Below are 23,391 nucleotides of genomic sequence, written 5' to 3'. Positions count from 1 at the left end.
AAATTGGATTTTCATGCTGCAGAGAACACAGGGATACGCATTTATCTTTGGGGGAACTGCAAGAGAGAAGCATTTAGGAAAGCCAGATAAGGCAGAGCTGGGAGCAGACACCTGGGCGATCTGCAGAGGGACAGGTGGGGCAAGGAGGAGGGTTTTAAACTGAAAGAGGGGAGATTAGATCAGATATTGGGGAGGAATCCTTCCCTGGAGGGTGGGCAGGCCCTGGCACAGGGTGCCCTGGATCCCTGGCAGTGCCCAAGGCCAGGCTGGACACTGGGGCAGGAGCACCTGGGACAGGGGGAGGTGTCCCTGCCATGTCAAGGAGAGAACAGGACGAGCTTTAAGGTCCTTCCAACCCAAAACAGCCTCCAGCAGAAAAGGTGCTGTGCCCCAGGAGGAACACCTGCCCAGAGCAGGGAATGTGGAGTTATTCTGGGTTCCAGGCTGGCAGCTCCCCTGTCCCTGCTCACGGGCAGGGGCTCAGGGCTGTGCTGGAGCAGCAGGAGGTGCCCAGCAGCCCCCCCAGCCCTGCACAGCTGCACTCACAAAGGCTCAGTATATTTAGATGCTGCTGCAGCTCCTCTTCAAATCAAAGAAAAGCTCTGCAAAACTGCTTGTTGTTTTTTCTTTTTCTTTTCCTGCTGCTACTTCCTTCCCGTGGCTTTCTCCCCCAGCACCCCAGCAGCACTTGGGGAAGCTGTGAGGCTGACAATAAAACTGATAAATAAAAGCTCTGCACAGACCAGGCGAGTCCTTTCCAGGGCTGGGCTATTTTAACCAGAGCAGCTCTTGGCAGAGCAGGGTCTGCTTCTCCCTCCTGTGCCACAGGGTGACTTTCACAATTCCCTCCAGTTTAACCCCAAATCCCTCAGGGCTGGGGGCAGATCAGGCAGAGCCCCCCAGCTCCTCCCCTGCCCCAAGGCAGCAGCACCCCACCCTGGCACTGCTCACCCGGGCAGCTGACCCCCAGAACTCACCCCAAGCACTCTCTGCTCTCACAGCTTGTGCTCTACCAAGCTCCTGGCTGCCAACAAACAGCCCCAAGGCTGTTAATTTTCTGTCTGAACAGCCTGAGCAGAATAATCACAGAACCATGGAATGGCTTGGGCTGGAAGGACCCTAAAGCTCATCCCATTCCACCCCTCTGCTGGGCAGGGACTCTTCCCAGGAGACCAGGCTGCCCTGACCTAATAATAATAATAGAATTGTTAAATAATATTATTGTTATTATAACTGGACTTCTCAAAGAACATTCCAGTAACTACCAACCCAAGGTGCAGCCAGGATGGAAATTTCCTGATGACTAAAGCCAAGCATGCCACAGGTGTGAGTCTGCAGGCAGCAGTGCTTCCCTGACTATCTCACAGGTCTAAAGCTTGCTGCAGACTCCTTGGGTCTGCGGGTACATCCATTGATTTAAATACCCTGAGTAAGTGCAGAATGAACGTTGCCATCTCAGATTCGTAATTAGCTTGGATTCATAATTAAGCTACTGTTGTGCTTATAGCAAATCCTATTGAGTCACTTGATAAATGTTAAATTAGTCAACTGATTAAGCCCTGCTATTGTTGTGTGATGGAGCAGTGCTAAACCCTGCAGACCTGAAGCACTGATCAGCCTGAGGCCGAGCCTGGCACCCCAGGGCTCCAGGGGAGGGTCTCCCTCCCCTCTGCACCCCCTTTCTGTGGGCCAGCAACCACTCCAACACTGCAGGCTGATCTCAACCTCATTTCCCTCCACGTGCTCTGTCTGCATAGCAATAAACAAAAAGTGCCATGGAACTCCATGATTTTATCAATTCATAGTCAGCCTGGGCTGGCTGCTGCCTTTCCCAGGCGTTCTTTAAGGAACTGAGTGGTTCTGCACCTCCCTGGGGCAGCACCGTGCCCCCAGGAGGCAGAACGGGCTGGAGGGGCAGCGCTGGGGCACAGCTCCATCCCTGGGGCTGCAGGAGCAGCTCCCAGCACAGCTCAGCCTCCTCGTCCTCCCTGCAGGGCTGGCACCCAGCACACAGCACCACCCGTGCGCCAGGGGCTGCCCTTCAGAGCACTGAGTGACACACTCTGAGTGACAGCAGCAGGAGCTCTGCAGGGGCAGAGCCCTTCCCCACGAAACGGAGAGGGGACAGAGCAGAGTATGGAATTGTGTGCTGCTGGAGCAGGGGAACAGGGCTCCCAGGGGAGGGGATCCGGGGGATGGGGATCCGGGGGCATGGGGCTCTGCCCCAGCCCAGCTGGCCCTGGCGCTCCTGGGGACACTCCCTGCCCCTGCTGCTCCCCGGGACTGGGCACACCACGGGGTTTTACAGCACAAACTGCTTTACAGCTCCCAGGGACTGGGCACACCACGGGGTTTTGCAGCACAAACTGTTTTACAGCTCCCCGGGACTGGGCACACCACGGGGTTTTACAGCACAAACTGCTTTACAGCTCCCCGGAGGGCTGGGCACAGGGGCCAGAGGTACTCACCCAACCCCAGGCACGACACTCTCAGCCCGGACTTCCCAAGGTTTCTGGAAGGAAAGGAACATCATTAGAAAATGCAGGGCAGCCCGTGAGGGACACAGCACAACCCCAAGGGAAGGCAGCAGCTGCAGGGGACAAGCCCCAGCTTCTGCCCAAATGTGTGCTTTCCTCCAGGAGGGGCAGATCTCCCACGCTGGGACCTGGGCAGGAGCAGGAATAAACCCCTGCCCTTCCTGCTGAGTTATTTGCAGCCAAATGAAGTAAAAGAGAAGGCAAAGCCCTGCTGGGCGCAGGCAGAGCCAGGGGAGGCTGGGGCAGCACACCCCAGGCTGTGACCTGTGCTCCCAGCCCGGCCCATTTCTCCACTCTGGATGTCCTGGCCGTTTCAGCTTTTCATTCCCACAGCACAATTTCCCTGAGGAGCATCCCAGCACCAGCCAGGCCTTGGGGCAGGACTGCCCATGCTCCCACCCCTCCAGGACCCCCTAATGCACTGCTGCCCCCAAAATTTAGTGCTGCTCATGGGGATTTCAGATGCTGGCAGACACGGGAACCTGACCTGCAGGTCTGAAAGATGCAGGTTTGAAAAGGTGCAGCTGCATCTCCAGCCCCACGAGCCCCCAGGCTCACAGCACAGCTAGGGCAGGCACTGACCTCTTTTCTGTGTGTTCTATTTTTTCTTCTTTATTCCTTTTCTAGTTTTCCCTTTTTCTTTTTTTTTTTTTATCCATCTTTTGAGTGCAAGCACAGCTGGAGCCTGCCCACCAAACCCAGAGCAGCACAAATCCTCAAATCTTCCCCATCCTGACTGGAACCCTTGCGGGGCTCAAAGGCAAAGCCCAGAGCTGCAGCACCAAGGGCAGGGATCCCAGAATCCCAGACCCATGGGGTGGGGATTCTGCATTCCTCCTGGACACAGCCCACCCACCCCACAACACCCCTGGGAGTCAAGTGCTGCTGCTCATTCCCTCACAGCTTCCAATTATTTTATTGGTTTTTAATCCTATTTCTCACTGACCTGATCATTGCTGCTCAAAGTCTGTGGGCACAGCTCAGCCATGCACTCCTCTCTCCACATAACTATAAATACACATCTACACATACACCCTTTATATATATTTGCACATATATATATATTTTTATACCCCCTTTGCACAGATATATATATTTATATACCCCCTTTGCACATATGCCCTTCAGCCCTATACATACATATCCTTTATGTGTAACTTTTTATGAAAATACTCACATATACCCTTTAAATCCATATATCCATGGGCACACCCTTTATATACCCTCCTTTTATATCTACACACAGAGATATTCCGGTATCTGTGTGCAAATGCAGATCCTCTCCATACATCCCTTTGTAATTCCCTGTATCCATGTGTTTGTATGGACATGGTGAGTGCATCTCCTGGTGCTTCCTTGCATTTACAGGATTCCCAGCCCTGGCAGAGGGATCTGCTGCAGGGTCTGAGCCCAGACCCCAGTGATTGTCCTGCCCTCCCCACAGCTCCCCTGTGCCACCACGCCAGGGCTGCCCCCTCCCCACCCCGGGCAGCTTTTGGGGTACAACACACCAGGGAGCAACACGCAGCTCTGTGAAGAGCCTGCTCAGCCAACAAACCCGGGCAGAAATGTTGTGTTTGCATTTCCACAGCTCTGCCATTTGCTCAGCGTGCCTGACCCGGATATTTGGGAAACTGCCACTGGAAATGCCAAACCCCTGCAGGGCCAGATCCCCCTGCCAAGGGAGCGGGGGGCTGCTGGGCAGGGGGTGGCTGAGCCCCTGGGCCAGCCTGGGGAGCAGCCCCAGCTGTGCAGAGGGGCCCCAGCAGTGGGGAGCTGCCACGCTGGGGGAACTGGCCCCAGCACAGACTGTGCTGTGTAAGAGCTCACTGAGCCAGCCCCGGCTCCTCCTGCAGAGCAGGAATTGGTCTGGGATTCACCACCCAACACCTGCTTCTCCTCTGCCTCCCCAAACGAGAAACCCACAAACGCCCACCAAGCAAATACTCGCGTGTATCCCCACTCACAGCCATTCTGCAGAGCCAGGTGGGGGCAGGTGGAGCAGACAGACAGACACACAGGTGCCTGAAGCTGCACAAGTGCCAGGTAAAATCAATGGGCTGTCTCCAAGTGACGGGGCAGTGAAAGCTCTTTGTGTTTCCCCTGCACTGATTCCGGGCTCGGGGACAATGCAGCACCCCACAGCTCCCCGAGGCTGGCTGAGCTGGGAGCAGGGCCTGGGAGGTGCTGGGAATGGGGATGGAACAAATCCCAGTCCATCAGGAGCATCTGCTGTGGCCGTGCACAGCCCAGCATCCTCCAGGGAAACTGCTGAGCTCAGGGTGCTCACCTGCAGCTGCTGGGCTCCAGGAGGGCTGGGACAAGGGGAAAGGCTTCCCACTGCCAGGGGTTAGCTGGAATACTGGGAAGGAATTCCTCTCTGTGACAGAGCAGCTATTAGGGAGGACAAAGCAGGAGCCTCTGCTCTCTGAGGATTTCTGGTTTCCCGGCCAAAGCAGCTGATTGAAAGTCAGCTCTGATCCATCTCTCCTGGTTTCCATTAGCACGGCCATTGTGCTGCTCCTGCTGTGCTTGGCAGGCGTGGAGCCGTGGCTGTGCTCCCTCAGATCATCCCCCAGCACACACAGAACCCAGGCTTTGTCTGTGCTGGGCCCCAGCCCAGCCCAGCCCGGCCACTGCAGAGCCCCACAGCGATGGCAAAGGGGCAGCAAGGAGAGGTTTTGGGGCACAGCACCCCAGTGGAGCAGTGCAAACCTCCTGAGCTCACCAGAACCTCCAAGGCAGGACAGCTGCAGCCACCTCAGCGCACAGAGGCACAGGGCACTGCTGTATTCTGGGGAGAGCAGGGACACCCAGCCCTTCTGCTGTTTGTATTTTAACTTCAGACCTTTCCAGCCTCCTTCTGCAGGGAGCAGCCGTGGGACAGCGAGCACAGTGTGTGTGCTGCCCTGTCCTGGTGCCTGGCGCTCTAGGATGCATTTTAAATTCAAACCTTTCCAGCCTCCTTCTGCAGGGCGCAGCCGTGGGACAGCAAGCACAGTGTGTGTGCTGCCCTGTCCTGGTGCCTGGCACTGCCCAGGGGACAGCCAGGACAAGGGGGCTGTATCCCCCTGAGAGCCCCGCTCCTCAGGCGGGTTTAACCGAGCCCCCCGGGCTGGCACCACCCCAGGGTGACACTTCCCTGCCCTGGGCTGGCAGCACGTCCCGCAGCGAGCAGAGCTGGCTGAGTCACACAAACACAGCCTGCAGCCTGGCACCCGCTGAGCACACCGGGGCACCCAGCAGCGGGCAGGGCTGGCATCCCTGACTAGGCTTTTCCTGGCTCCCGAGGGATCCTGGCGGGCTGGGAGCAGCCCTGCAGGGAGCCAGGGCAGCAGCCCTGGGAGCTGCTGCCAGAGCCTGCTGCCAGGCAGGGAAAAGGCTGGCGAGGAGCTGAGAGCCCAGCCCGGGGCAGCAGGGAAGGGCTGGCATCTCCCTGCCAGGCAGGAACCCCTGGATGGCACAGCCCCAGGGCTGCTCACCCCCTCTGCCCAGGGCAGCAGGGAAGGGCTGGCATCTCCCTGCCAGGCAGAACCCTGGATGGCACAGCCCCAGGGCTGCTCACCCCTCTGCCCAGGACAGCAGGGAAGGGCTGGCATCTCCCTGCCAGGCAGGAACCCCTGGATGGCACAGCCCCAGGGCTGCTCACCCCTCTGCCCGGACAATCCCAGCCGTGCTGCTCCTTCCTCACCCTCACCACACCAGGTGATGCCCACTGGCTGGTGGTTTTCCCTGGGCTGAGCTCAGGGTTTTGCCCCAGCTGGGCACAGCTGTGCAGCTGCACAGAGACCTGGAACACTGGGCTCAGCTGCTGCCAGCCCTCGCCAGGCTGCAGCAGAGGGCACAGCCCTGCCTGGGCAGCAGGGATCACTCCTGGGCCCATGCTCTGACCCACCTGGCCCGTGACTCAGTGCCAGCAGGCACAGCTCAGCCCCCTGGGCACCACACCTGGCAGGGGAGCCACAGCCCAACCCCAGCCCAGCCCTTCACACACAGCAGGCAGAGGAGACCCTTTGGCTCTGTGCAGAGCTGAATAAGCCCAGTTAATGATTCTGTTAAACGCAGGGCTCAGGGGCTGCCACCAGCCTGTGCAGGACAGGGAGGCACCAGATCCAGCCCTGAGGACACACCCAGAGCTGCAAAAGCCTCCAGCTCCCCAAATCTGGGGGACAAGCCATCATTTTGCTTGTCAGCCACCTAAGTGCGAGGAGATGATGAGTAAAACGAAGGAAAATCCTACAGAGATGGATCCAGCTGGGATTGCTGGGTGAGGGGTCTCATTCTGTGGCCAAAGAAAGCACCAGGGTCCAACATGCACACTAAAGGCCAAGGTGACCCTTTTTGCCTTCAAGAGCCCTGTGGTTCAACATCAGAAAGTCAAGAAGTGGCACAGAGGGAAAGGGAGGACTAACACATCCTGCAGCAGCACAGAGGAATCTGGGATAAAACCTGACAGCAAAAAGACATGGGGAAATATCACAGGTTTTCAAGAGTCTTTTAACTAAAGTCAACATTACACACGTAATCCAATCTTCAGCCAGGGCCACATTACAAGGAAAAATCCCCTGGGATTGGGTTTCACCCTCGCTTGCTCCTGGATGCTGCAGAGTCCTGCCTTACCCCAGCAGTGCCCAGCCTGAGCCTCCCTCAGCACAGGGCAGCAGTGGGGACTGAGCATGACATGGAAAATTCCAGCCCTCCTGTGCCTCTTCCCTCACCCCATGCCTCCTCCATGGTTTTCATGGGAATTTGGAGCTGAATTATTCCCTGGGAAGGGCAGAGCTGAAGGAGAATAAAGGAATTGTAATTTATATATGTACATAGAGATGTGGGATGAGCAGGCAGCTCCCAGGGGAGCAGGCACAGGCATCCTGGGGAGCCAGGAGAGAGGAGAACGGGAGAGCAGGGCTGTGGGGAGGACGAGGCAGGCAAACCAAGGCTTCAGGAGAAAAACCCAGCGTGGTGACAGCTGTGTGACCACCCTGCTGAGGCCACAGGGACAGCAGGGCCCTGCAGGGGGGCAGAGCCAAGAGGCTCTTCAACCAAAGGAAAGAGAAAAGCAGGGGTGAAACACCCCTGCAAAGCACCCCGTGCCACAGAACCGGCTGTAATTAGAAAACAATTGTAATTGTGGGGCTGTAATTAACGCTGGAGCAGGGGAATGGTGAGAGCCCAGCAGTGGCACCGAGTGCTCTGCAACACTGGGCTGAGGGACCTGGGAGCAGCCCCTGTCCCTGCAGGGCCACCTCCATCCTCCCAAACACAGCCCAGCCCCAGGCACAGCCCTCAGCCAGCAGCAGGGAAGGGCAGTTCCCCTCCTCAGAGACCCTCACCATCCACCACCCATTCCCCTCCTCAGGAAACGTTCATCATCTCCCATTCCCCTCCTCGGGAAACCCTCACCACCCATTCCCCTCCTCACAAACCCTCACCACCCACTCTCCATTCCCCTCCTCAGAAATCCTCACCACCCATTTCCCTCCTCAGAAACCCTCACCATCCACCACCCATTCCCCTCCTCAGGAAACGTTCATCATCTCCCATTCCCCTCCTCGGGAAACCCTCACCATCCCTCTCCATTCCCCTCGGGAACCCTCCCCATCACATCCCACACCCACCGAGCACCAGCCCAGCTCCTGCAGGGCACACGGAGCTGGAAGAGCAGCACAAACCCCACACAAGCACACCACCAACACCCACCCCTTCCCCGGCAGAGATTTGTGGCCTGAGACACTTGTGGTGCTTAATTACCTCGTTAACCTACAACGGCTCCAGTGTCCTTCAGGACAGAGCAATTACAGCACCACACATTCCCTTACCCAGGTGGGGATTTGCTTCCCTTCGCTGCTTGGAGCAGGGACACTTGGGGTTTGGCCCCTTCAATTAACACCCCCCAAATCAGCCCAAACCTTCCCTTCCCCTGCAGCATTCCCAGCTGGAAGGGATCAGGATAACCATCCTGTCTGCCTGTTTATCTGTGTATCCATCCATCCATCATCCATCCATCCATCCATCCATCATCCATCCATCCATCCATCATCCATCATCCATCCATCCATCCATCCATCCATCATCCATCATCCATCCATCCATCCATCCATCCATCCATCCATCCATCATCCATCCATCATCCATCCATCCATCCATCATCCATCCATCATCCATCCATCATCCATCCATCCATCCATCAGAAATGAGACAGGAGAGGTTTTCCCCCCCATGCAAAACCAGAAGTTTTAAATAAAATCTCTGCAATAACACATACAATGACTAAAACATTTCTGAGTCCACACCCACAGAAGAATCTCCCGGCTTGGGAGAGCTCCACGGAATTCAGATAAAGCTGCTTTTGGCTCCTTCCAAGCCTGGTTTCGTTGCCCTGTGTCTGTGCTTGTGCCCACAGCAGCCAAACTCTACCAAAATAAAACCTGAGGGGACGGTCCCAGCGCAGCACCAGGGGGAAGGTGACCCCCAGGGGACCCCTCACACACCCCCTCGCAGGTGGGGGATACAGCCAAACGGGGGAAATCATGGCACAGCTCTCCTGATATAAACTGCAGAGAGTTTGTCTTATTGCTACAAAAATATGGAAAAAAAAACCAGTAAAAAAGTCACTGCTCCTGACGCTGGTGGTGGGAAAACAACGTTGCTTAGAAACATCCCCATCAGGGCTCCAGAGCCGCTCCTTTCTGTGCAGAAATGAATAAAATATGTAATTTATTCCCTGAAAAAAGAGGCTGTTTCAAGAGACACCAAAACCCTGATGAAAGCAGAGACCCTCCCCACCTCCCTCTCCGTCTGCAGCTCATCTGATGTCCCTCACCTGTCACCTGTGAGTGGGGACAGTGACAAGTTTGGCCTTGACCCCAGCTCCATCCCTGGCTCCTGCAGGGGAAAATAACAGAATCCCAGAATCCCAGACTGGTTTGGGTTGGAGGGACCTTAAAGCCCCTCCAGTGCCACCCCTGCCGTGGCAGGGACACCTCCCACTGTCCCAGGCTGCTCCAATTCCCAGTGTCCAGCCTGGCCTTGGGCACTGCCAGCTTCTCTGGCAGCCTGTGCCAGGGCTTCCCCACCCTCAGAGTAAAGAATTTCTCCCCAACATCCAATCTAAATCTCTCCTCCGTTCATTTCAGCTGTTCCCCCGTGTCCCATCACCACCTGCCCGTGTTTCAAAGTCACTCTCCCTGTTTGCCCAGCGCCCTGCACGTCCTGGAAGATGCTCAGCCGGTCCCGACACCTCGGGTACATCCATTTGTCACCATCGTCGGGCTCGGGCTCGCAGGGAGCCGAGGCTGGGCCCCACGGAGGTGCTAATTGTCGCCGTTAATTAACCTGGGTGCTTTCCTGCCCTCAGCCCGGTTTCCTGCGGCTCCCAAAGCCCCGCGGCTCTCGAGCATCAGGAGCTGTCCCCGGGCCAGGCTCCGGCGGCAGGAGCTTGTCTGCGTGCCGTGGGCGGCAGGAGAGACAAATAATGCTGTGTGCGTCTCGTGTCGGGAACAAAACACTTCCCAAGCGCACAGCAGCTCGCTGGACTGCCGCCCGTGCCGCGGGAGCGCAGGCACGGAGCCGCAGCCCGGGCTGCCCGGGACCGCAGAGCCGGGATTTGGGTGGCCCAGGGACAGCAAACCCGGGATTTGGCTGGCCCGGGACCGCAGACCCGGGATTTGGCTGGCCCGGGACCGCAGACCCGGGATTTGGGTGGCCCAGGGACCGCAGACCCGGGATTTGGGTATCCCGGGGACTGCAAACCCCAGATTTGTGTGGCCCGGGGGTCACAAACCCGAGCTTTGGGTGGCCCGGGGATCCCGAGCTTTGGATGGCCCGGGGGTCACAAACCCGAGATTTGGGTATCCCGGGGATCCCGAGCTTGGGGCTGGCCCGGGGGTCGCAAACCCGAGCTTTGGGTGGCCCGGGGGTCACAAACCCGAGCTTTGGGTGGCCCGGGGGTCACAAACCCGAGCTCGGGCTGGCCCGGGGATCACAAACCCGAGCTTTGGGTATCACCGGGATTGCAAACCCGAGCTTTGGGTGGCCCGGGGGTCACAAACCCGAGATTTGGGTATCCTGGGGGTCACAAACCCGGGATTTGGGTATCCCGGGGATCCCGAGCTTGGGGCTGGCCCGGGGGTCGCAAACCCGAGCTTTGGGTATCACCGGGATTGCAAACCCGAGCTTTGGGTGGCCCGGGGGTCACAAACCCGAGCTCGGGCTGGCCCGGGGATCACAAACCCGAGCTTTGGGTATCACCGGGATTGCAAACCCGAGCTTTGGGTGGCCCGGGGGTCGCAAAGCCCTCTGCTGCACTGACGGGGGGCTGAGCGCCCCAGGACACCCGCAGCAGCCCGGGCAGGGACAAACCACAGCGGCCCCGCTGCTCTGGGGGCGCAGAAAGGGCTCGCTGCTGGGGAGAAATGGTTCGGCGAGGATGGGGTTAAAGCCGAAGTCAATAATGCGAAATAAAAAGGGTGGGGTGGAGCAAGCCCCGCTGGCAGCTTTCCTGGCTCTGCACAGCCCACCTGCCCGCTGCTCCCTCGGAAACACCCCCTGATCCTAAACGGAGCCTGTTTTACCCCAGTGTGACCCAAACTGCTCCGTCCCATCCACGGGACACAGCCCAGCTGAGAGGGGCCCTCCTGTGCCCGCAGTGCCACCTGTGCCCGCAGTGCCACCTCATCCCCACAGTGCCACCTCATCCCCACAGTGCCACCTGTGCCCGCAGTGCCACCTCGTCCCCATAGTGTCACCTTGATCCCCACAGTGCCACCTCATCCCCACAGTGCCACCTTGATCCCCAGAGTGTCACCTCATCCCCACAGTGCCATCTGTCCCCACAGTGTCACTTCATCCCGTGGCCCTGGCACCTTTGTGTGCCCAGACCAAGGCACCACATCCAGCCAAGGTTCCTTGTGGGGACAGAGGTCAGGACAGCCCCAGGCCACAAAGCTGCAGCACAGACAAAGAGAATCAGAATCACAGAACGCCCCGAGCTGGAAGGGACCCCCAGGGTCACCCGGTGCCAGCCCTGGCCCTGCACAGCCACCCCAGCAATCCCACCTGGGCATCCCTGGGAGCGTTGCCCAAATGCTCCTGGCTGATGAAGTTTGGATATTTATGCAGAGCATCAAATCTCAGGGATTTTTTACCTCTGTTCCCAACTGAAGAGCAGCCCAGACAAACACACAAAGCTGCAGCAGCTGGACCAGCGTGGGTGGCCCAAGTTGTGCGAGCTGAAAACACAGATTTCTGCTCCTGCTTGAGCACGTGCATCCTTCACTGTGCTCTGGCATTCAATCTGACACCTGCACTGTGGCTGCGCTCGTGTTTGCTGCTCTGCAAACTGCTGGGATCTCCTACCTGTTACAGAAACGAAAGGGAATTGCACTTGGCTCACGTGCTGCAGTGGCAGTGCAGGGAAGGAGCCCTGGAGCAGCGCTGCCCTCCTGCTGGCACGGCAGATGGATCACACAACCCCGGAGTGGCTGGGTCACCAGGGACCCTGCAGATGATCCCCCTGCACCCTGCCCTGGCAGGGACAGCTCCCACTGTCCCAGCTGCTCCAGGCCTGGCCTGGGACACTGCCAGCCATGCCCAGTCCCAGGTGTCCTCTGTGCCCCCTCCGTGCCACGCAGGCCGTGCTGCAGGGACGCTCAGTGGCACCAAACAGCAACTGCCGGGTGCAAAAACTGCAGAGACAGGGCAGGGCCGTGTGATGGGCTGGGAGGGCTCCGGGGCAGTGGGCACCCAGCTGGGCACCCAGCCCAGCCGTGGCTGGCACAGGGCACGAGCAGGGGCCTGAAGGGCAGCCAGCCCCCGTTCCCTGGCTCCTCCTCACTTGCCAGCTCCCCTCCCGTGCTGGCAGGCTGCGTGGGTGGCCGCCTCAGCTGCAGCTCCCCGGCGCTCTCCCGGGCTCGCTGAACTTGCAGATGACGCATTAAGTGTGGGTAAGGCACAGGAGATGGCCCCGAGCCCGCCCGGAGCCGGGCACGGCTGCCCGGGGACCCCCAGAGTCACCGGGGGGTGCCGGGCCGGGGGTTCCAGTGAACAGCTCCTGCCCCGGGGGGTGCCGGCGCATCCCCAGCGCATCCCGAGCTCATCCCGAGCGCATCCCGCATCCCCAGTGCATCCCCAGCGCATCCCGAGCTCATCCCCAGCACAGCCCCAGCACATCCCGCATCCCGAGCTCATCCCGAGCACATCCCGCATCCCCAGTGCATCCCGAGCTCATCCCGAGCTCATCCCCAGCCCATCCCCAGCGCATCCCGCAGCCCGAGCTCATCCCGAGCTCATCCCCAGCGCATTCCCAGCACATCCCGCATCCCGAGCTCATCCCCGAGCTCATCCCCGAGCTCATCCCCAGCGCTTTCCCAGCGCAGCCCACGGCGCTGCCCCCGCCGCGCTTCGTCACCGTCACCGGCCGACCCCGGCTGCAAGGGAATAAAAAAAACTCTTTGTCATTCCGCAGCGAGGCTTTTAAAGTGCAGGATTTCAGCTGGCTGAGGGGATTACGTGATCCGTGCAAAAAACCCGTGATGGAATGAAGTTAGTGCCAGAAATGAGGAACGGGGAGAGCTCCATCCATCCCGGCTGTGCGAGGGGGGACCGCAGCCCCCGCTGTCCCCAGTGTCCCCTGGCGGTCCCCAGCCCTGTGGGGCTGCTGGGGATGGACACAGGGCCTGGGACAGGCCCTGCCCTGCCCGCTGACCACATCCCAGTTTTTGGAAATCAACATCCGAGTCATGCCTGGGTGCAGGGGCACAGCCACCAGAAATGTCACCTGCCCTGCTTCCCGTGCCACCTCCCGCCCGAAGAGGCAAACTACAGCCAGTAAGAGCCTGTCAGGGGTGTCTCCCCACCCCATCCCCGGCCCACCTTGGAAAGCACCACTCACCGAGCTGGAGTGGAGCCAGCTGGAAGTGAGGAACAGGAGCTCTCTCCATAGGCCCTCCCCACCCCTGGCCCACCTTGGAAAGCACCACTCACGAGCTGGAGTGGAGCCAGCTGGAAGTGAGGAACAGGAGCTCTCTCCATAGGCAGGAGAGGCTGATTCTGGCACAGCCCCGGGACTGGGGAGGGGGTCTGGGCAGCCCCAGGGTAACTCCAGGCTCTCGGCACAGCCCAAGGCAGCTCCATCCCATCAGCATCCCGGAGTACCCTCAGGGATGGCCCAGCAAGGGGAGACTCCCCTTTGGACGGGCAATCTATCCTTGCAACAATATTCACATAAAGGTGATTCTCAGGAGTTGTTTTCAAAACAACCAGCCTGAGGTAGGGAAACCACTGGGGAAAATAATGGAATTTATATTTTAACTACTGCACGGGACTTTTGGTTTTTGACAGAGCAAATAAAATTTTTGAAATATTTGAATGATTGCTGAAAAGGGCCTGGAGTGACAGGGTGGGAGGAATGGCTTCCCACGGCCAGAGAGCAGGGATGGGTGGAATATTGGGGAAAAATTACCACGTTGGACAGGGCTTGGAGCAGCCTGGCAGAGTGGGAGGTGTCCCTGCCCATGGCATCCCTCCCAGCCCAACCACTGTGGGCTGCTGAAGGCTCTGAGGAGCAGCTGCAGCCCTTCCCCAGCCAGCACAGCTGAAGCTGCTTTTCTGTGTCAGCTTTTACAGCAAAGTCAATGCCAAAAGGAAAATATAGGTATGCCATAGAATCTTTATGACTTCACCCTCAAAATATCTCGGAGGCAGCTTGTTTACACCAAGGGCACGTTCTCCTGGTGGCTCAGGAGCCCTCGGGGAGCTGGGGAGCCCAGCCCAGCCGTGCTGCCCTGCACCCTCCATGCAGACACATCCCCACTGCATCCACGCTCTCCACGTGCTGCACCCAGCTGCTTTCAGCTGCTGTGGGCCTGTTCTCATACCAATCCTGAATTTTGTAACCAAACCATGGATAAACCTGCTCCAGCTTCCCTCCCGAGGAGCTGCCAGGGACAGGGCACCAGCACTTCAAAGGGGGCATCCAGGAGCTTCAGGGCCTCATTTTCCATGAGCTTCCTGCTTCTCCTGCTCATCAAACCCCGTGTCCCACTGATTATTTGTGTTCTGGACAGGGCTTTGCCAATGAACATCTCCCAAAACTCGTTTGCAGAGCGCTGAGGGAGCACAGGGCCAGCCCAGAGAGGGATCAGGACTGCAGGTCCTGCTCCCCTCCTGCCTGAGCTGGGTTTATGGTGCTACAAAAGCAGCTTGAGAAACAATTCAGACACATTTCTCTGCTTTGAGGAGCAAGTCCCACCCAGGGCATTTTCCTTTCCTCAAAGACAATTAATTTCTTAACAAACACACTCTACAGAAGGCATTTTGTAGCGTTAGTCTGAAATAGAAATAAGCACGCTCAAAGCTCCAATTGGATTTTGCCAAAGCAGCCAGGCTAAAATAATACATTTTAAATGTCTTAAACTGTGCGCTTCCCAAGTAATTAAATTACAGCCTTCCTGCACGACGGCTTCTCTCCCATCCATTTAAGCATTAGATTAAAGCTGTCAGGCAGCCTTCAGATGGAGAATAGCAGGCTGCAGGGAAGGGCTTGGGAGCGGGGCTGAGTGTGAGCAGCCGGGGGGCCCAGCCACCAGCACCGGCCTGGGAGGGGACAGCCACCCGCTGCCGCTGCTGCTGCCACTTCCACTGCCACTGCCACTGCCACTGCCACTGCCACTGCCGCTGCCACTGCCACTGCCGGTGCCCAGACGGGGACACAGCTCTGGGGACAGCGAGTGGCAGGGCTGGGACAGCCACTCCTGGGGGTGGGGACAGAGAGCTGCAGGGGACGGGGACAGCACACATGGGTGACAGGGAGAGTCAGCCACGGGTGACAGGGACACCCATTCACAGGTGACAGTGACACCCACCCACGGGTGACAGGGACACTCACTCGTGACAGGGACAGCCAGGGGTGCCAGGGACAGCCAGCCGGCTCCGTGCCCCTGTCCCGCCCATGCCCCCCGGCCATGGTGGCTCCGAGGTGCACCCCCCCAGTTATTTAAAAGCTCCGGTGCGTTATTTAAAAGCTTCCTTAAATCCCGTCGTTTTCCCCGAGCCCTGGGAGCCCTGCGAGCCGAGCTCTCCGAGCACCCTGCCCTCGAAGCCAGCCCTGCTCTCCCGAGCTCCCCACTCCCCTCCACGCCCCAGCCTCACCTGGGAGCTGCAAACTCCCGGGGAGCCCCTGGGGAGGCACAAGCAGCACAAATCAGCAGATTTTGTTTACTCCACTGGCTCCTTTTCCTTCCCCTTTGAGTTATTCCTGCCTCCTCTGTAGCCATTATAAGCTACGGTCCTGGGGGGAAAGGCATTGTGAATTCAGTGTAAATCCATTCTGTTCACTGGATTAATCTTAATTTGCAGCAGGAAAATGAAGATCAGACGATGAGCCATAAAAGTCGGCCTGATGTGGAGAGTACTGAAACAATATGGAACTTGATACCAAAATAATTGTGCCATTTGCATGCGAGAGTTTAAAACTGCTCATAATTGCAGCAAGACTTAAATAAACCACAATTTCCTAAATATGTGAGGCAGTTATTATGGTTAATGCTTGGAAAGTGAAACGCAGGGAAAAAGAAAGCAGAGCTCCTGGAACACTGCTAAGAAATACCTGCTTCCACTGGCACCCTGGCAAGCAGCACACTTACCCGCAATTCCCAGAGGAATTGTGCAGCCCAAGGTGACTGTGTGCGTTGCCCAGCCCATCAGGCTGGCCGCTCTGGTTTCCCGAGCCCAGCCCGTGCTTGGCAGCCACTCCAGGGCCAGCAGCACCCGGTGCCACAGAGGGAATTGGCATTTTAACAGAAGCTTCCAGCCCCGGGCGGGCCGGGCGGGGGAAGGATGCTGCAGCCCGTGGTGCTCGGGCTCCGCAGGGCCCCGGCCCCTCCCAGGCTGGGATCCCCCTCCTGTGCCAGCAGCTGCGCCAGGAACCCTCCAGGAGGGGCTCAGGGATGTTCCACACAGTCACAGAATCACCACAGCTCTGGAAGGGACTCCAAAGCCCTTCCAGTGCCACCCCTGCCTCCGTCCCAGCCTCCCACTGTCCAGGCTGCTCCAGCACCTTGGGCACTGCAGGGATCCAGGGGCAGCCCAGCTGCTCTGGGCACCCTGTGCCAGGGCCTGCCACCCTCACAGAGAACAGTTCCTTCACAAAACCTGCTCTAAATCTCTGCTCTTTCCCAGGGGACGAGGAAGAAAGCAAACTTTACTTCTCAAGGTTTATCTGCCCAGATCACCTTTACGTAATTGCAATGTCAGCAGCTTTTGTTCCACAGATCCCTCCGTGTTCCTTCACCATCCCCACACGCTCTGCTGCCCCCGGATTTGCAATGCTGGGGAGGGACACGACCCTTTTCTGCCCTCCCTTCTGCTTTATTCCCTCGGCTGTCAGCTCTTGTCTTACAAACGTTAGTAACACCTCCCTAAAGAGGGAAGATTCTCGTCCCCTTTGGGTGGCAAGGATGGGTTTCCCCTCGGGGGATGGTTCCCGGTCTCCCCACCCTGCCCAGGCTCCCCGGAACATGAACTCAGCCACTTTGCCTTTGCAGATAAAATGTTTTGTTTAGGCTCGCGCCGCAGTTAATGGTCAGAGCTGCCTCCATCAATTATGGATGAACACAAATAGATAGTTGTGCTCTGCAAATTGGGCCCCTCGTGCCCATGCGCGGGCAGGGCTCGGCAAAAAGGGTTATTTGTGAACTGCTGACGGCCCCAAATCGGCCCCGCAGCGGCGGAGCCCGGCACAGCCCAGCTCCCATCGTATCCCAGCACATCCCAGCTCCCAGCACATCCCAGCACATCCCAGCTCCCGGCACATTCCAGCTCCCGGCACATCCCAGCTCCCGGCACATCCCAGCACATCCCAGCTCCCGGCACATCCCAGCTCCCGGCACATTCCAGCTCCCGGCACATCCCACCTCCCATCCGGCACATCCCAGCTCCCGGCACATTCCAGCTCCCGGCACATCCCAGCTCCCGGCACATTCCAGCTCCCGGCACATCCCAGCTCCCGGCACATCCCAGCTCCCGGCACATCCCAGCTCCCGGCACATTCCAGCTCCCGGCACATCCCAGCTCCCATCGTATCCCGGCACATCCCAGCTCCCATCGTATCCCAGCACATCCCATCTCCGGGCACAGCCCAGCTCCCAGCACATCCCATCACATCCCAGTTCTCATCACAGCCCAGCTCTGGGCACATCCCCGCACATCCCATCTCCCATCACATCCCTTCTCCCATCACATCCCAGCTCCGGGCACAGCCCAGCTCCCATCACATCCCAGTTCCCATCACATCCCATCTCCCATCACGTCCCAGCTCCGGGCACAGGCTCCTGGGCAGACAGGGCACTCTGGGCAAGGTTTGCAGTGCTGCAGCTGCGATGGGTAGGCGCGGTGCCAAAGAATCAGGGAATTCTAGGATGGCCTGGGCTGCAAGGGACCTTAAAGACCCATGGCCAAGGCATCCGCAGCCTCACTGTAAAAACTTCTGGCTGAGGTGTGATTTGAAGTCTGAGGAGGGGCGGGCTGTGCCAGTCTCACTTTGGGAAGTCGCTCCCTGCGGTAGCAGCGCCACAAACAGCCCCCGGCACCAGCAGCACGGCTGGGTCCGCTGCACTGGAATGAGTTTTAAGGGAGATACGGCAGACAGGGAGAGGAGGAGCCGTGCTGTGGCCTCTGTCCGGGCAGAGCCGGGCTGCCGTCCTCCTCCCTGCCGCGCACACCTCGGCAAGCAGAGCCCAGCCTTTGTTTCCACCAGCGGTGCGGCACAGGGCAATTCCCCGAGCCGAGGGCTGCAGCCACATCACATTCAAAGAAAGGCTCCAAGCGATCCCAGACACTCCCCCCGAGCATCCGGGCAGGCTCCCCAGCGGGACTGAAGCGGAGCACTGAAGGATGAAGGCGAGCAGCCTCTGCAGGAGCCGGCAGCGCGGCCGTGCCCGCGGCCACAGCGGGCGATGGCTGGGGGCTCCTGCCCGCTCCTGCCTCAGCCGCCCGGGGAAGCTGCCACTCTTAGAGCTCCTTTTGCAAAGGCAGAGCCCAGCTTCGCCCAGGTGAGCGCCGCGGGGACGCACCTGAGCCCTCGGCTTTGCAGCTGCTTCCCGGCGAGCGCATTAATTCCCGTAAACTTTTGCCTGCCGTATTGCTGTTCGCTCCCCGAGCTGGAGCGGCGCCAGAAACATGTCACTCGGTGAAAAGCCCCCGAGCTGGCTCCTCTCCCGCCCCCACCCCTGTCACAGGCGTAGTGGCTGTCTCTCCCTTTACATAATGCCAGCGGATCGGGAGCGCCTGGCCCGGAGCATCCCGGAGCGGAGCGGGGCCCGGGCAGCCCTGCCGCGGGGGCGGCGAGCGGGGGGCGGCTCGAGGTATTTTTAGCGTGAATCGAGGGCCAGCGTGGCTGGGGTGGCATTTGGAGCAGCCCGAGCTGCAGAGCTCGGCATCAAGGACGTAATTCAGGCAGAAAATAAATTGGGAAGGACTTCAGCTTCAAAATGTGAGGGAGTGAGGAGTTCACGGAATTATTGTTGCGGCCGCCGGGAAAAGCCTTTGGCTCTGGATTCCCCTCGGGCTGAGGAGGAACCGGTCCCAAGGTGAACACGAAATTCCAGCTCCAGGGGCTGGAAGGCGCCTCCCACCCGAAGGTCACCGAGGCTGGCACGGCACAGCCCAGCCCCAGGGTTACTCAGCCATTCCTCCCAATTCCCCTGCGCTGCTCCTCCTGGGGAGAAATCTGCTCTGCACACGGAGAGATCCGCGAGCAGAAACACAGATTAGTCATAAAGATAAAACCTCAGCCTTGTCGCCAACGAGCTGCTATTCCTGGTGCAGCTCCCAGGTCTGGGGCAGACGGAGCGCCGGGGCTGTGAGAACTCCGGTGGGACAAGCCACCCTCACTCCCAAACCTTTTCCAGGAATAAGGCAGAAAGGAAAGAACTCCCAAAGGCCCAGCTCTGGAGGCTGCAGGAGCGAGGAACCGCAGTTCCCCGGAGTGTTGGTACCCTGGGAGAGAGCCGGGAGCCCGGGGAAATCAGGGGATAAGTGCTGGCAATTAGCACACACTGCCCCTACAGCCAGCGAGCGTGGCTGGGGAGCAGGTCCTGTCCCTGAGGGACACCACCAAAGACTCCCACAAACGAGGAAACTGAGGCATGATGGCTTGGATGGGGCTGCCAGAGGGGTCAGGGGTCACAGGAGCTGCAGGCTGGCACTGCTCCACTGGGAAGCTGGTTAAAGGACAAGTTACACTGATCTTGTGTGCCCTGTCTTCAGACAAGGCCCTCTGCCATGCTCCAAACACTGCCCTCCCCACGGCCTGGGAGCTGGGATCCCCTGAACACTGCCCCTGCCAGGATCCCCTGGATGGGCACTGCCCCTGCCAGGATCCCCTGGATGGACACTGCCCCTGCCAGGATCCCCCTGGATGGGCACTGTCCCTGCCAGGATCACCCTGGATGGGCACTGTCCCTGCCAGGATCCCCCTGGATGGACACTGCCCCTGCCAGGATCACCCTGGGCACTGCCCCTGCCAGGATCCCCCTGGATGGGCACTGTCCCTTCCCCTGGGCACTGCCCCTGCCAGGATCCCCTGGATGGGCACTGCCCCTGCCAGGATCCCCTGGATGGACACTGCCCCTGCCAGGATCCCCCTGGATGGGCACTGTCCCTGCCAGGATCACCCTGGATGGGCACTGTCCCTGCCAGGATCCCCCTGGATGGACACTGCCCCTGCCAGGATCACCCTGGGCACTGCCCCTGCCAGGATCCCCCTGGATGGGCACTGTCCCTGCCACCCCAGCCCCTGTCCAGCTGGGAGCTGGCTCCAGCAGACATTCATGAACCAGCAGCTCTGCCCTGGCCACGGGCTCACTGAGGACTTCTGCTGCCAGCAGCAGGGCAGGAGGGTGCCACGTCCCTGCTGGAAGCTGGTCACGGCTGAAGGACAGGGACAGCAGCTGGAAAGGCCGGGCTTCCACTCGGGCAAAGCCTCCCTGTCATGGATCAGCCTTCCAAGGAAAGCACAGAAAATGACACCTGAGCAGCCCATCCACACTGCTGCCCACCCTGCAGCTCCTGCGAGTGAACACTGGCCTTGCCGAGCTGCAGGAGCACCCTGCCCTGCTGCACCACGCCTGGATCCGGGGGTGCTGCTGAGCCCAGAGCACCTTTGAGCTGTCCCAGGACCCCAAAGCCAGCCTTAACACCAAACTGCATCCCGCAGCTCCCCTGGGCAGGCCGGGGGGCACGGCAGCCCTGGCGGGTATCCCAGGGGCTGGGAACCAGCAGGATGAAGCTGCCTGCAGCCCCACGCCCCTCAGCCTGCCCATGGAGCCCTCCTGTGCCAGCTGCCTCCCCAGCAGCAGCTCCACCTGGGGCACGGTGTGCAGAGATCCCAGGCTGGCCCCTTCTCCCGAACATCCCCCACTGGTGGCTGGAAGGGACACCCCGAAGAGGCAGAAGCCACCCCAAAGGCACACAAATCCTTCTCACTCGCAGCAGGACAGAGGAGCTGATGAGCTGCCCACACCGAGCGCTTCACACCGAACTCACAGCCATTCTTCATTTTTGCTGCCTGGGCTCGGAGGAATAAAAACCCGTGAGGGGCAGGAGGCATTCCATAAGAAAGCCCGAGATTTTGCTCTCTGCGTTTGTCCAAAATCGGCTTTGATCTCATGTCCCCCGAGCGCTCCAGGTGAGGAGCCCGCGAGCCGCCCCCGCGGTGGGCGATACCCCGGCACACGCCTCTGCTCCGCAGCACGCTGCCAGCCAACTTTCCTGCCCGGCCCCAGGCATGCCTGGCTAATTGATTCTTCTGCTCGTTAGCACCAACGTTAGTTACACCGAACACTTAATAGGAACCATCTTAGCACCGCTGTCACAAATTCACGGCGTTGCACAGAATCTGCCCGAGCAAGAGGGTTTTGGGTATAAAAACCACAAATGCATATGCCTGCAAAAACACAAACGCCCCGAAGCTTTCCAGTTATGCCCGAGTTTAAAAATCTATTAATAACCTGAGGAGAGAGCTCCTCTGCAAAACCAGGTGCATCCAGGCAGGCAAAGTAAAGAGCGATTAAGCTGCAAGGGAACAAAGACCGAGACCGTGCCCATACCTATATTTCATGCCCGTTTGCTTTGCGGTGGATTCTTTTAATGAAATGTGGTGCTGCGGGGTAAATGTCCCCAAACTGCGAGCGATAATAGCCACTGTCCGGAATTTCGCCCGGGCTGCATTCACTACGTTCGGCGTGGTGGTGTTCTGCTTGCTGATGAGCCTGTCTTCACCATTTCTCTTCAAGTTGTGGTCCGTGCAGGCGATGGACACTTGCATCGCGCCCGCGGCGCCCCGGCCGGGGGGCGGGCGGACCCCCGGCCCCGCACGGGCTGCAGCTGCCGGGCACGGCCGGCAGAGCCCCGAGCTGGGACCCGCCGAGCGCCGCGGGCTCCGGGAGCGCCGCGCTGCCTGCCCGCGCTGCCGCCGGCCCGCGAGGGCGAACTTGCCGCCGCGAGGGCTTGGGGCTCACTCGGGGCTCTCGGCGGCGCCGCTGCTGCTCAGGCAGAAGCATCCATCCCTCCAGTCAGGTGCTGCCGGAGCGCCGCTCCTTCATGGTGGTGGCTCCGCAGCCGCTCTGCCTCGCCGCAGCCTCCCGGCCGCTGCTTTAAATCACCGCCGGCATCCTGCGAGCGCCGGACCGCCAAGTGCTGAGCAGGCACGGCCGAGCCCGTCCCCGGCCAGCGCTCCCTAAGGAGCGGCAGCATCCATCGGTGTCCTTCGCCCAGGCGCAGCAGCGCTACCTCCCACCCATGGCAGCCCGCCGAGCGCTGGCAGCGGCCCCGCAGCGGCGCCGGGATCCCCCGGCAGAGCCTGCGGGAAGGACGGCAGCGATGGGGAGGATGGGGAGGATGGAGCGACGGGCCTCCTTTGTGCTCCGGGGGAAGGCAGGCGTTCCGGCAGATCCGCCCGGAAAAATCGCTGCCGGCGTCGCTAAGCGAGGTCTTCTAGAGCGGGCAGCGATCCGCTGTTAAAATGGGTTAATTATGGGGGAAAGGAAAAGAAAAAAAAATAGGGGGAGGGGGAGGGAGATCGCTGTGCTCGGGTGTGTGAGCGAGTTAACACGTTAATGCCGTGCTCCTGGCGCCCGCAGCCCCCGGCTCGCAGCAGGGCCAGGGTTAATCCTGCTCCCCAGCAGCGCCAGCGGAATAAACCGCAGCGCAAAGGCTTGGAAGCGAAACCATCCCCATCCCTCTTGGATCAAACCATGCCCATGCCCATCCCCGGCCGAGGCTGCCCTCCCCGCCCGGCGCTGCCCCGTGCCACTCTCCCGGGGCGCTGGCTTTGGGCACCGAGGGCACCCCCGGGCCGGGGAGCTGCTCACGGGAGCGGCGGGAGGGTGGCCAGGGCATTGTCACTGTCACCAGCAGAGTGGCCCCGAGCAGGGACGGGCAGTGGGTGTCCCTGGTGCAGCCCCACGGCGCAGGGTGCCCGTGGGTGGCACGGCAGGGTCACCCTGCTCCCTTTCCCACCCAGCCCAGGCCACGGGAAATGGTCCAGAGGGGCTCTGCAGACCCCAGCCTCCATCTGCCCCAGGCTGCCCGGGGGGCTGGAGCTGGGGGGGTGCCCACCCTGCTCCCTGCCAGGCCCCCGGCCTGGCCCCTCTGGGTGGGAGCAGCCCCCAGGCCGGACCCCCTGCCCGAGGCACCCAGAGCTGGGGGTGCTGGGGGTGGTCACAGCCCGGTTTGAGCTGGGGTGACAGGGCTTTGACCCCTGCCCTGCAGGGGGGCACACCACGGTGTGTGTCCCCTCGGCCCTGCTGGGGAGGAGGTGTGACAGCGGCTGGCAGCCAGCCAGGGCCACCCACAG

At 59.9% G+C, this 23,391-nt stretch overlaps 1 protein-coding gene across 6 annotated transcripts in view; it reads right to left on the bottom strand.

The window, feature by feature from the left end:
- Positions 1-23,391, bottom strand: part of KCNAB1 (potassium voltage-gated channel subfamily A member regulatory beta subunit 1) — a 58,275-nt gene that overhangs the window by 20,459 nt on the left and 14,425 nt on the right. For 3 of the 6 annotated variants that reach the window (XM_039713700.1, XM_039713697.1, XM_039713699.1), the window contains exon 2: positions 2,469-2,512. In XM_039713700.1, coding sequence (XP_039569634.1) covers positions 2,469-2,512 — 44 coding nt within the window. Of the gene's footprint in view, positions 1-2,468; positions 2,513-9,872; positions 10,120-21,643; positions 22,786-23,391 lie in introns of those variants that run through there. The other 3 variants (XM_039713701.1, XM_039713698.1, XM_039713702.1) reach the window with 3 other exon arrangements.

Source organism: Passer montanus, unplaced genomic scaffold, assembly GCF_014805655.1.
Source record: "Passer montanus isolate IOZ18808 unplaced genomic scaffold, ASM1480565v1 scaffold29, whole genome shotgun sequence".
NCBI lineage: Eukaryota > Metazoa > Chordata > Aves > Passeriformes > Passeridae > Passer > Passer montanus.
Note: the sequence above shows the minus strand (reverse complement) of the source record. Positions and strands in the feature narration are given on the sequence as shown.